The sequence below is a fragment of the Xenopus tropicalis genome, chromosome 8 (genome assembly GCF_000004195.4).
Source record: "Xenopus tropicalis strain Nigerian chromosome 8, UCB_Xtro_10.0, whole genome shotgun sequence".
NCBI lineage: Eukaryota > Metazoa > Chordata > Amphibia > Anura > Pipidae > Xenopus > Xenopus tropicalis.
The window spans coordinates 22,286,114-22,299,769 of NC_030684.2; the positions used below are offsets into that span (position 1 = coordinate 22,286,114).

General features: G+C 46.5%; 1 protein-coding gene across 1 annotated transcript; it reads left to right on the top strand.

Annotated features, from left to right (window-relative positions):
• Window positions 1-278: 278 nt before the first annotated feature.
• prrx2 (paired related homeobox 2) lies at window positions 279-13,173 on the top strand. The gene is made up of 4 exons (XM_002940757.5): window positions 279-722; window positions 8,178-8,362; window positions 8,510-8,688; window positions 9,374-13,173. Exons 1-4 carry the CDS (start codon window positions 491-493, stop codon window positions 9,522-9,524), a joined length of 747 nt encoding a protein of 248 aa, XP_002940803.1. The 5' UTR covers window positions 279-490; the 3' UTR covers window positions 9,525-13,173.
• Window positions 13,174-13,656: the final 483 nt, after the last annotated feature.

The window sequence follows — 13,656 nt, forward strand, 5'->3', positions numbered from 1 at the left end:
TCTGCTCCCAGGAGCACCCTTTCTCCTCAACTGCCACTTGTTGATAGAAAGCACTTAACCTCACGATTTCAGCCACTAGGACCCCTCTACCAGGGCTGGAAGGAAAACAGAACCTGCTAGGGCCATCTTATTTTTTTTATTCCTTCCCCTCTCCCAAAAAAAAAAAGAAGAAGGGAAGGGAGGTCAGGGGTCAGCACTAAGGAGGGGGCGTGTGGAAAGATTTATCCAAGAACTAGAGAGAAAAGAAAAAGGGGGGGAGAGTAAAAAAAAGTTTGTTTTCTTCTAGACGTCAGCGAAAAGGCGTTTTTTTGGTCACTTGGCTGAAACTGCATGTGAGAGTGAGCTGGTGTCCCTGCCCTACAGGGGGAGAGGGGAGAAGGATTTAGGCACAGGCAGGAGGCAGAGGAAGCAGAGCTTTTGGGGAAAGGAGAAGGGAGCGTGAGAGAAAGACAGACAGACAGAAGGAGGATCTAAGTCCTGGGCAGGAGGTATGGACAGAGATTTGGGTCTGGACAAGTCAATAGCCCTCAACGAAATGCGGATCCTAGAACCCACCGAGCTCCCACACGGAAGGAAGAACTTTAGCGTCAGTCACCTTCTGGATCTGGAAGAAGCGGCGGCAGGGATGCAAACAACTGCAGATATGGCAGCGCCAACGGAGGATGAGGACAAGGAGCCAGCGTCTGGGGGAAGCAGTGACAGCGAAGTGACAATACATGAAGGTATGTGTCCCCCCCCCCAATTCTGGCACCCCCTGTTCCATTTAGTTGGCTGGTACTTGTAACCACAAAGGCTCATTGAGTTGAATTGGCACCACTGCTGCACCACTACTGCTGTTATAGCCTAGCTGGAGGGCCCCCAGAGGCTTTGCCCTTATCTGCCAGCCTCTGCATTCCATATTGTCTAGCACTGATAAGGCAGCACCAGTCTGCCCCATGGCCCCTTTTAATACACCCCCAGCAGAGGTGGGAGAGGATACTCATTACTTTTATAGTGACCTAGTGCTATACAGTTGCATGTGTAATGAGAGGGATGTTATGCTGACCAATTAGGGGTTTCCAAAGTACAGCTTTTCCCCCTGAGTGGAACAAGGAAAGTGCCATGTTGGACAGATGCCTTGGTCAGAGATTATTCCTTTATAATTCCAAGCAGGCCCCCTACCATTGTGTTTGCTGCTAATGAGCCTGGGGACAAGGTTACCTCGGAGTCGCTCCGCGGCTCGCAGGCACCTTAGTAACAGCGCCGTGGAAATATTCAGTGCTTCATTCAAGTCTGAGTTCTTTATAGGCTTTATGGTACTTTATAAAATCCACTTTAAGAGATAGAGAATATCAGAAGAACTTTGCCTTTATATGAAAAGCCAAATCGCTGCCTTCTCACACATCACAGTTTTCCCCTACAGCAACATTTTTTGCACTATAATTCAGCCGGCTGGGGGCAGCCATGTTTCCAGCACTGCCGAGCCTGGGATGTCCCACACACTCTCCATACATTGTTACTTTGTTGCTTCTCATTGTTAGAAAATGCTCCTTGAAGTCTAAGAACATTATATCTTTTCCCAGGCGGCTGTGGTTTTAGCTGTTTACTCGACCAGTCTTATTTGCTCCTGGTTATTCTGGACTACACTTCCCAACATCCTCTGGCAGAGGCTGGCTATATATCAGGATCTAAATCAGTAGCAACTGGGGATTCTCAGGCTTGAATCAATATTGACGAGAACCATGTAGAATACACATAAGGGCAAGGAGAGACACCCCTTATCCATTGCCAAATCTGAAAGGAAAGGTGACATATATCCATATTATGATAGTTATTGTGATCATATTGAGACTGGGAGTTATTGTGATCATTCTCCCTCTCTTTCATTCAGTCTCTTGTTTTGCTGCTTTACACATTTGTATGCACAGCAGCCGTTTACAATGAAGGATTCTCTCACCTTCACCTTCCCCTATAAGTCAAGCAGTGGGTGCCCTGATGGCATCTTTGGATGATGAGATATTGGTATTGGAGTGATAGGGGGCAATACAGGGTAGGGGCCAATCCATTTGCTTACATTGCTTATGTCTCCCATAATGTTTGGGACTGCCCCCTACTGGCTGGTAGTGCGGGCGAGTGAGTCACTTACTATACCACTTGCCTAGTAACCTATTGCCAGGAAAGCACAAGAAGCAACCCTAGGATTGGGGCATTTTGGACATGATGGAATAGGCTACAGTTGCCAGACAGGAAGGAAAGATTTATAGATTTATATAGTTATATAATGCTTGGTGGGTAAGTCCCTGAGCAGTAGAGCTTACAATCTAAGATCTTGTAGATTGTAAACTCTTTTGGGCAGGGCTCTCTTCACCTCTTGTATCGGTTATTGATTGCTTTATATGTTACTCTGTATGTCCAATGTATGAAACCCACTTATTGTACAGCGCTGCGGAATATATTGGCGCTTTATAAATAAATGTTAATAATAACAGCAGTGCCAATTACTTACAGGAAGTGCAATCGTGTCTGTTTCCCTTTAAATTGCTGCCGCTGCCTGTTTACGTTTAGTTTTATATTTATAACCCCGGGTGGGGGGGGGAGGCAACTTGCTCCTCGCCTCTCTTAAATGTAGGGAAGCCATAAAAATAATAGGCATGATTTACTGGGGCTAAAAACTTAATATTTCCTTTCCTTTTATAAATACGCTGTCAGGACGACTTTGCTGCGGTCTAGTCTGCATGCAAATCATTTGCTCCCCGGCTGACACTGGCCAACCAAGCTGCACACTTGGGGGCCTACGGTTTGTAGCTGTCCTTTGCTGCAATCAGGAAAAGGCTCAGATTGTGGGTCCGGGCCTCTGTTTTTCTGGCCGCAGCCTGTGTTGTTTTTGTGTCCCCACCCAAGTTAGCATAAGCAGCAGGGCTCCTGCTGGCGGCAGTGGGGGGGTTAGAGATGGGACGTGTGCGTATGATAAGGAGAAATGTTTTAGTCTGGGAAAGCGGCACCAATTTATTACAATCTTTAGCTCTCCTGGAGTGGTTGCACCAATAGTGGGGGGGCATTCAGTAACCATTTGTGGTTGCCCACATTGTGGTTGCTAATGTCACGCTGGGCTACCAGATGTGATTGTGTTATCGCTCATTATTGCGGCATCATTTTCAGTTGGCGCTTAATCCACTTGATCCTGTCTGGGCTGCCTGCCGGCAATACACCACAAGATATGTACAGTGTTGCCGGATTTGGCCACCTGATTGGTGGGCAAATTTGCAGTGATCTTGGGGATAAAGCTGGGTACCCATGTTGAGGTAACTAAATGAGAAGATCTTGGCCTCCTATGTTCTAGAGCACATTGAACTGACCGACCTTTTGGCCTCTGGGCCAATAGTCAGATCATAATGGAGACCTGTTGGAAAAGGATGATGATCAGCCCCTGATGCAGCCCCCAAAAGTCTGATAGCCACTGCTCAAAACTAATGGGGACCAGCATGTCAGTAATCAGTGGGGGTGTCTGGTTGAGGACCTTATAGAGAAGAGGCAGAACATCAGTATCCTATTGGTGCTATGAATGAGACTGGGTAGTCTCCTGGCTACAGAATGAGTCCCAACACCAACAATAGCCGGGGCTGTAGGCGATGACGTATCTAGTAGAGACTGGGCCTCATAACAACATCTTTTTAGGGCCCCTCTAAACTGTAGGAGCACTTTTTATGAAACTGTGCCCTACTGGGCAGTCACACGGTCTGTAGCCTCTATAGCTCTACACCAGGCTGCAATGGTAGTAAAACCCATCAACCTCAGACCACCATGGTGCCTAAATAAAAGATTGTGCAGAGCTTCCATGCTTCCTGCTGGAGGGATATTGGGGTTTTTATCAGGATTTGGCACCTTTATTATGTTTTCTAGCCACAGAGAAAGGATGGGGGGCCCAGAGGAGACTGCTTTATGCTCCATAATCTCGGATCCTGCGGTCATTTCTCTTTCAGCCTACAAAGGGGAGTGGGGCTCTGGCAGCCTTTGTGATGGAGCCTGTGGCTGAGCGAGGCGCCAGTTCCTGACATTAAACCAGATGTTGGGAGGCGCCGCTCCAACCATCACACGCAAGGAGAGTGCAGCCACATGGCACGGGAGCAGAATCCCCGCAGGTCGGGACATTCCGTGGGACTGGCTGTTGGAATGATTCACAGATTGGAGAACAATAGGAAAATGAGTGGGAATTTGGGGGGGAGCACAGATCCAAGTGCAGTTATGTTTGGTTAAAGGGGCATTGTATTGAGCAACCATGGGAAAACTATGCACTGAACACCTTCACGAAAAAGATGCAGCCAGTAGAGGGTGCTATCACTGCCAGGCCCAAGGCAGTTCCTTACCCCCTTACAGACAGCTTTGGTTGCAAGCTGGATATACCTCGTCAGTGCCATTCCATAGCATAACATGGCCACCTAATTCTTGCCTTTCTCTCGCTCCATGGTGCCTTTAGGCCAATGGCACATTGGGCAATTAGGGGCCAATATACCTGTATATTAATTACACGTTACAGAATTTTCAGTTCTCTGGTTCTGATTTTTGAAACTATGTAGTGGAAGTCTATTCAACTTCAGCACTGTAAATCAGCTAGCTGCTACTACATTTGGCCAGGAGTCAGAACCAGAGGCAGAAGGTAGCACTGCTGACTAATAATACAATAGAGAAGTATTTTGGCCTCTTATTAGCAGTGACATTGAGACGCAGGGTCCCCCTTACCCCCCACATCTGCTGCTGGGTTTGATAGGAAAGTATTCAGCAGCAGGGGAAAGGGATTTTTTTTTTCCTCCAAAAGTTTTATTTACCATATAGGCATCCTTGGGCTGTCCCCCCGTAAAGCTGCTGCCCGCAAGTGCCTATATGATGAATACACCCCTGGCAGCACCCCTACAGGAAGTGTGTATGTAATATTCCCGTCTTGGTGGAATATGCAATACAGATTTACATGATGAAGTCAGGACCAACAGTGCAGGGAATAGAGAAGGGGCAGACAATTACACATGGGGGGCAGGGCAGGGGTTTGTTTTAAGGTGGCCGTGCACAGGCTGATATAAGCTGATGATTTGACCCTTGTGTGGCGCCGGCCTTACTTACATATGGCTGATTTATAGGGCAGGTTAGAAAATCTTATTGGGCAAAGTCCCATTAGGACAATCTTCCTGATAGGTCAGCACTGATGATGTCAGAGAATCTTGCTGAGCTGGCCTGTACAAGGACCATTCCAAGTGGCGGCATAAAGAGTGATATCACAATGGAGGACTTTCCCATGATGTTTAATTGCTATGAGGGGCCACTTATATAGGGGAGAGCCAGCCATTAACATTCCCTCACAGACCCGGGCCTCTGGCTTTCTGCTATGGGGCTGCCCACTATATATATATATATATATATATATATATTGAAAACTAACACATTAGAATGGGTCTGCTCCTCATTCTGGAGCCTCATTTGATAACAGAGAAGTTCAACATCATGGGGTGGTGGGGGTAGCTAGCGGTTTCTCTGGAACTCCCTGCAGCCTTCATTCGCTTTTGCTGGAAGTTCAACGACAACTGGAAACCACAAGCTACAGTTTCCCCACTTTACAGGGGAATTCCCCATCAGTGTAACCAAAGCCACAGTCTGAGCAGCAATTCCTGGATGAGTCAGGCATTTCTCCCTTTGGATTTTAGTGATGCGAGCTCATAAGCCCACTTCCCTTTGGATTCACTAGTCTGGCAGCTCTCACTTTAACCCCTTCTTCCATGGGAGTGTCAGGCCTCAGAACTGACCACTGGTGTGTATGCTGTCTCCTGAAGAATGTCTCTTATTGCCCTTGAAGCAATAGCATATAAACACTCTAGATTGCAAGCTCTTGTAACCAGGTCCTTTTTCCCTTCAGTTTGCTTTGGCCTACAATTGAGAATTATGCCCTTTGTGGGTATGCTTTGCGTTTAATTGTTGCTAACTGGGGAACAGCAGCCTGCTTAATGATGGGTGGAGAGGTGCAGCAATCATTGTGCCCCAAGGCAATATATAATGACTGATTATGTTTGGGCATATGTATGTACGACATGCACCTCCATGTATATCTATATATCAGGCCTGGTGTGGTCTAGTTGGTGTGTCCAACCCAGTGGGAGATCTGCTCCAATTTGCTTTTCTCGGCTCCCCCACTCAGCAGCATTAATTAGTAGAATCCGCAGGGGCCCCCAGACTCGCCTTGGTGTATTTTTCCTTTACTGTCGTCGGTCCCGATCGTATTCCAGTTTATTTTCCAGCCGAGCTGTTAATTAATAAACTGGCAGGCCTGATGATGGTGTTATGGAGAGAGGGAAGTGGCGGTGGGTGGGGGCTCGGGGGCTGCTGTTACCAAAGGCACATTATACCCTCATCACCTTCCAGAGAATAATAAACAGTAAGCCCCACTCCCATGGCCTGGCTTTAGATTCTGTTTATTTAGATATTTGGGATAATTTATGGGCCTCTCTCCCAGCCCCGCTCCACACATTTGCAGAACACTGAATCAAAGGGCACGGTTAACCCTTCCTGGGATCTTACCCAGCTTCTCCTTAGAGCTGACTTTAGGGGGGTTCAATTAGCAAGAACTGCCTTAGGCTTCATTCATAATGGGGCACAGCAAAGCAGCAGGTTGGAACAGGGAGGGACAGTAGGGCAAGATTGGAGAAAGTAGGGCAAGCAGATGGAGACAGTAGGGCAAGATGGAGACATTAGGGTAAGCAGATGGACACAGTAGTAAAATATAGAGACAGATTGGTTGAGAACAGGGCAAGGTGGGAGACAGTAGGGGCAGATGGAGACCCTAGGGCAAGATGGAAGCAGTAGGAGCAGATTGAGACCCTAGGGCAAGATGGAGGCAGTAGGAGCAGATGGAGACCCTAGGGCAAGTTGGAGGCAGTAGGAGCAGAAGGAGACCCAAGGGCAAGATGGAGGCAGTAGGAGCAGATGGAGACCCTAAGGCACGATGGAGGCAGTAGGAGCAGATGGAGACCCTAGGGCAAGATGGAGGCAGTAGGAGCAGATGGAGACCCTAAGGCACGATGGAGGCAGTAGGAGCAGATGGAGACCCTAGGGCAAGATGGAGGCAGTAGGAGCAGACTGACAGTGCTGTTGTGCAGCTACAGCTGTAGGGCTGTACATTGGGCACATATTACACTATATAAATATAGGGGCCCCACTACGTCAGTTTGTCAGGGGTCTTGCTAGAACTAACAACGGCCCTGCCTCTCTCCCAAATCCCTAGCAGAGCCCACCATCCCTGGTTAGCATGTCACACTGAGGCGATAATTCCCGGGGATTAACTGTAATTTATAGAGTTCAAGTGTTAACATGATGGTGTTGAATTGCGGCTTTTTCCAGCCATTAATATGTTTCCTAACTGGAAAAATGACACCCAGCAACTCAGCACAATTTCCTTATTCACCTTCAGAATACTCGTGTTTTAACCCTTCCTTGTTTGGGTACCTAATGGGCCCCTGTCTTCATTTATGTTTTTCCTCTGTCTAATTGAATATACTAGATAAATATACGTTGTTTTAATTTTAATTCTATCCAATCCATGTTGTGCCTGATTTACTATTGTCTTACCCCTCCCACTACCCTTCTACTGTTATAGTGACACTGTATGATGTCACTGGCAGCTGAACTGTGATGGCGCTGGTACCTCCTCCCTATCAAGGACAGCTTCCTAGATTTCCTCATAGCCTTTGAGTACCACTCATATTTTATAAGGGATAATGTACCCCCTACTGTAAATAAGGATATTAGAAGTCACTGAGGGGTTCTGTGACCATATAAAGGCACAAGGCTGCAGGCTGAGTTATACAGTGAACTCTGGAGTATCACTCATGTATGGATAAGGGATAGTGTACCTCCTACTGTCAATTATAAGGATATTAATTCTATTAAACTTCCAGGAAATTGCTTTACAAACGCTGCCAGCAGACCCTGCCTCCATGTCATCTTGTAGTTGATGGCAGTCAGACTTTGGTTTAAACCCATACATGGGTCAGTAAACTGCTTGGGCTTGACTGGCCTAGTTGGCCTGGATGAGGCTATCTTTAGCCCTTACAGTGCCTCTATAATGTTGAATGGAGCCAGTTGTTTGCTGCTCTGCCCTTCAAACCTACCTTTTTAGCATTTGTATCCTGAGTACTAACCTTTTGCTTTCTGCCTCCCAGGTGGAAGCCCAAATCCCAGCAGCAACAAATCCTCCGGTAAGAAGAAGCAGAGGAGGAACCGAACCACCTTTAACAGCAGCCAACTGCAGGCTCTGGAAAGGGTCTTTGAGAGGACTCACTACCCTGATGCCTTTGTACGGGAAGATCTGGCGCGCAGGGTTAGTCTGAGCGAGGCCAGAGTACAGGCAAGTCTCATCCAATCACAATATTCATATAAAGCTCTGGGTCGGCATCTCTAGCAGAAAAAGACAAAGCAAGGATAGAAGAGGATACTGGGTATTGTAGTCATTTATACATCACCTGATATCACCCTTTCCTTTTGCCAATTACAGGTCTGGTTCCAAAACAGGCGAGCCAAGTTCCGTAGGAACGAGAGGGCCATGCTTGCCAGTCGGTCGGCTACCCACCTGAAATCATACAGCCAGGACACAGGCGCGGAGCAGCAGGTATCACCCCGAGCAAGCACCCTGACCCCTGAATATATGCCCTGGAACTCCAACAGCAACTACAGGTGAGCACTACCAATTCCTGCCACTCCCTGCCAATGGCCGACATCATCTTAGTGCCATGGGAATTTACTAATAGAAATTTGAAGACAAAAATCCCCAATAGTACCCTAAATATGATGCTACAAGCACTGGCTGTTCTGACTGATGTCATTGTCTCAGCCAACACAAGAACAGGGCATGGGCCCAGTGCCACAGGTCAGGTTCTGGTGTCAACGTGCCAGCTTGCTAATCACAGGCATCCAAGTGGGGCAAGGAAGTAGCACAGCCAAAGACATCAGTAGGCAGCAGCAGTGCCCAGTACTGGATATGCACTGGGGGAACAGCTGGCAGAGATGCAGTTGGGAAGGAGGCCAGGCAGCCTGTGTGATGGTGCTGAATAGAAAATGTGCCTGAGCCTCAGATCATTGGCATAACTAGCGACGGACCCAAGTGCAGAATAGGCACACAGGCCCACCGGCCTCAAGACACATGCTTGAACAGATTTCCCTACTCTGCTGCTTGTGATAAGCCTTATGGCGGCACTGGCAGGCCCGGTATTTCCACCCCTGCTTTGGATACCCCATTGGGTGGCTAAAGCTGTAACATCCTTCTCACTCACTGAAAGGAAATCTGTCTAAGGCTCAGTTAGCACTGACCTAAAGTCAAACTTAACCTCCTTCCTAATATAAGTGTCATTTTCCCTTACAGCAATGCCAGCTTGCCGCCTTATAGCCCAACTACAACTGCCACCAGCACGGCGCCCACCCAAGGGGTCAATATGGCTGACAGCATTGCCAGCCTACGACTGAAGGCCAAGGAGTTCAGCTTGCACCAGAGCCAAGTGTCCCCTGTAAACTAAGCCACAAGTGGACGAACAGACTATTCCAAGGGCAGGCCGGGGTGCGCCGGCACAACACCTACACACCTGGGGGCAACAGAGGTTCAGAGACTGAGAGGGAGCCAAGTCCCTGGCATATGACCTGCCTGTCATTATGAACCACCCCCCCCCCCCTCCCCAGTAGAAGGGAAGAAGGATGTTGTATTCCCAGCATTGCAGGTGGGGCGGTACCACAGCAATTTGACATTCGGGGTGGGATGTGACTAAGCAGATTAGTGGGGTGATTCCAGAGGTGGTACAATCTTTGTTATGAATTTCTGTATAACCCATTATGGTCCTGGGCTCCTATCCCTCTGCCCGCTCCCTAACGGTTGCCCAGCCCTAGGTACTCTGTATATATATATATGTACATAGCTGCCATCCCTTGTAAATACAGGCCTTTTATATGGTACTTACTATGGCAGATGTAGCTTACCTTAGTTTATTATTGCCACAATACTTCAGTGCCAGTCTTTATCTGCCCTATCCAACTCTGGTAAGACTGCAACTCCCAGCATGCCCCACAAAGTGCAATTCTGCACAGCCGGGAGGAGGGGGCAGTGCTTGCCTATCCATGATATATAATGGTTTTTGGGAATAAAACCACTGATGCTGGGCAATGTGAGGGGGGATTGAAGGGCATTTTGTATCTTTTACCGGATAGACTTGTGCACAGGGCTGCTCTACCAGCGTGCAGGTATAACAGTAAGCAGCCATATCTCCAACAGTAAATCTGGAGTATGGCCCAACTGGAATGCCCAAACAGCATTCTATGTGTGTAACTGAGCCCTGTTTTATTCCTTTATAATTACACTCACACAACAGAACCTGGAAAGGTAACGGTTAGAGTTGGTGCATTATGTTTGTCCAAAACCACAAGAGACTGTGGGACTGACTGTCTATACATTGGTAAGATACAGAAAAATACATTGCAACAGTCCAGTAACTCATAACCAATAAAAGGTGTTTTCTTTGAGACAGGGGTCAGGAAATGGTACCTGTAATTGGTTGCCATGGGTTACTAGGACTGCTTTGTTTCGTTTCCCTTCTCATTCTGGAAATGGCAGGAGTGTGCCAACTTGCCAGGGACATATAGACAACCACATTTGTTCAAGGGGGACTGCAGCCAAGGTGATTCTACCTGAGCACAATCCCTGATCTGTCTTGTTGTTTATCTATATAAAACAAAAGAGACCTGAATTAGAGACACAGACAGCTGTTGGATCAATAGCGTTCAGAAAAGTGAAGAGAACTACAACTACCAGCAGTAGCTCAACCAAGGTACGGTGTCCTGAGATCTGCAGAATCTGGAGAACAGAACCCCAATTTTAATACCTTGGCTACAAAGCAGCGCTTGGGCTGCAGTTACTCTTTCCTTCTAATGCTAGTGTCGCCACCTAGTGTAAAAATAGGAGCTTAGCAGTCACTGGAAAGTGGTGTGAAGGAGGGACTACACTGACATTTTGTTCCCTTCGACAGTATTACTTCACAGCACAATACCCAAAATTGTTTTTTGTTTTGTTTTTTTTGTTTTTTTTAAATGGTCATTTATATTAGACAGGACATCTGTAATAGGCCACGTGTGTAAGTATTCACCCCCCCCCATCCTGTGTAAAATTGTGGCAGGACATGCACCTTATTGTTCCTGAGTTACCCCAGGGTTAATTTGCCTTGGGTTCATTGTGCTGCTGAGAGACCAACTTTCTCTTGTTTATTCTGTATTATTCACCAGCCATGCCCCCTCTATTCTAACAAGATGGTAAATCCCTGCCAGGCACAGCATGTTGCTACCACCACCCAACTTCTCTGTATACATGAGTCAGTCATATCCAGTGCTATAACACTGACCTGTATGTGAGAGTGGCAAGAAGAAGCCATTACTGAGAAAGAACCACATGAAACTAGTGTGACCGTGAGAGTGACCAATCCGCAAACTCAGGACATCAGTTATGGTGTCTACTTGGCTACCTTCACGTACAGGTCAGTATAAGAACACAGCACTTGATATGATTGGGCAGAAGGGAGAATGCCTGGTGCATGATGCAGGGGAATATGTAAGGAAAGCTGTTTCAGGGGGCTACACAATGCAGTCTCTTAGCAGTACAATGATCCCCAAACCAATGGCAAAGTAAAACTGGAGCAGCTCAATCTGTTGGAATGGGGGTGGTACAAGTGTCATCTGACCAATCCAAATATCCTGTGGCAAAGCTACTTGGCCAAAATGACTCCCTAACAGCGTACAGAGCTATGAGAGACTATGAGGGTATGGGCAGGGTGAATATTTAAGATTTCCTAATATAAAACAATGTCACAATAAAATACTAGTAGTGATTTGTTTGAAATACAAATACCAGAGAGGACAAAGCTGGTCAGAGAACTGGCCAAGGGGCAAATACACGACCTTGGCAAGCACTGCAGGGGCTTTCCCGGCCCCCTCACCCTCTCAGAGTCAGTAGGGGGCAGAACTAAGAAGACACACAGACAAACAGAAGCTGCTGAGAGAAAAGCTTTCCAAGATAAATGTGCTTGTACTTGATGTTCCTCTGTGTTTGTTCCCAGCCTAGAGGCATGGGAGGGGGCCAGACCCCGGCAGCACTATTCATGCCTGCGAGAGGGACGGGCAGTACTCGCTATTCATCCCTGTATGTATAAATATGCAACGCACTTGCCCTTGCGCAACCCCTAACAGCCACTTTATAGAAAACGTAAACCCTTAAAACACATGAATGCTAAAATGCAATTTCAATCAATTATTAAGAGTTTTTACATTGCTAAAAGAATTACTATGAAACAAGAGCGCCACCTACTGTTCATTTTGGCTGACTCCACACGGTAGGTAGAAAATGAAGTTGTGTTGTTGCTTTCCATGTGACAGTTTCTCTGGTTGATTCTAAGCAGAAGCTCCCTCTATGGGTACAATTGGTACATTCTTTTCTTTAGAGGGTTTACATTTTCTTTAAGTGAAATTAAAGGGGAACTCCACCCAAACACAGCTTAAGCTTTGTGAAAAGTAAACATAATTTCAAGCAACTTTGTAATATACATTAAAAATATGCAGCCTTTTCATGATTTTTAATGTAATAACATGGTTTGGAATAGTTCCCAAAGCCCCGCCCCTTGTTCCCCTGCTGATCAGACTACTTTAAAAATGTCGCCTGTTCTCAGCCTGCATCATCCAAATCCCACAATTCCCTGCACGTGTGGAGAGGTTGTTACAATTTGTAACATCAGTGTTTTAGTCTCTCCTCCCGTGCCAGGAGTTCAAATGATGCAGAAAGAGAAGAACTGTTTTGCAGCTGGATTTCAGCATATACAAATGGTATTTATTCATAATTCTTGAAGGAACAGGTTACAGTGACAGGTATATTAGGGGTTTCTGTGTTGTGTGGGGCTCTTTAACAAATTTTGATTCAGAAGCCAGAGTTCCCCTTTAAGGGAAATTAAGTAGCATTAACTTTATAAGAGGTACATTCTCTTATTGGGCAGTTGAAAATGTAGGGATTTTATGAAATGCTCTCTCCACAGAAACCACATGTCCTTTATGTGTAATATTCAGTAGTGACAATATATGCGACTCCTCACTGTAACAGCCCAACCCATCAATGATGCCAAATAAAAGCTACACAATCTATCCCAGTGCTTCTGTACTTTTTTTTAAAGGCCCCCAAATTCATTCTGCTGTGGTTATGACTCCAGGACCTGCTGTACTGGGATTATTATAGTACTGGTATGCTGAACCAGCAGGCAGCTAAACTGTAAACCACTACCCATAATCCTCTGCCAGCATTGTAGGCCCTACACTTGCTGTGGGGTCTCTGATTCCAGCGCAAGTCATCGAGTTGAACTATCCAGTTTTCAGCTGTGCCACCAGGTAATCCTCCTGCCTTTCTGGGACTCACAGCATGAACCCCTTGTTTGGGGTACAAAGCAAAAAAATATAGATCATCTGTCAAACAGATTGAACAACATGGTAACTTACCTGCAACATACTCCAACATGGATAAGGGAGAAAGGTATTATGGGATATGCGCTTGGCAAATGATAAATCATTATTATACCACATTCCCAGTCCCTCTTTCTTGTAAATACATTTGTTTTTTCCATATTCCAGAAC

Excerpts from the sequence above, each read along its gene's own strand:
- prrx2 (XM_002940757.5), top strand. The coding sequence starts at position 491 with ATGGACAGAGATTTGGGTCTGGACAAGTCAATAGCCCTCAACGAAATG. Across the intron at positions 8,363-8,509 it reads TGAGCGAGGCCAGAGTACAG|GTCTGGTTCCAAAACAGGCG; the intron begins GCAAGTCTCATC and ends TGCCAATTACAG. Across the intron at positions 8,689-9,373 it reads AACTCCAACAGCAACTACAG|CAATGCCAGCTTGCCGCCTT; the intron begins GTGAGCACTACC and ends TTTCCCTTACAG.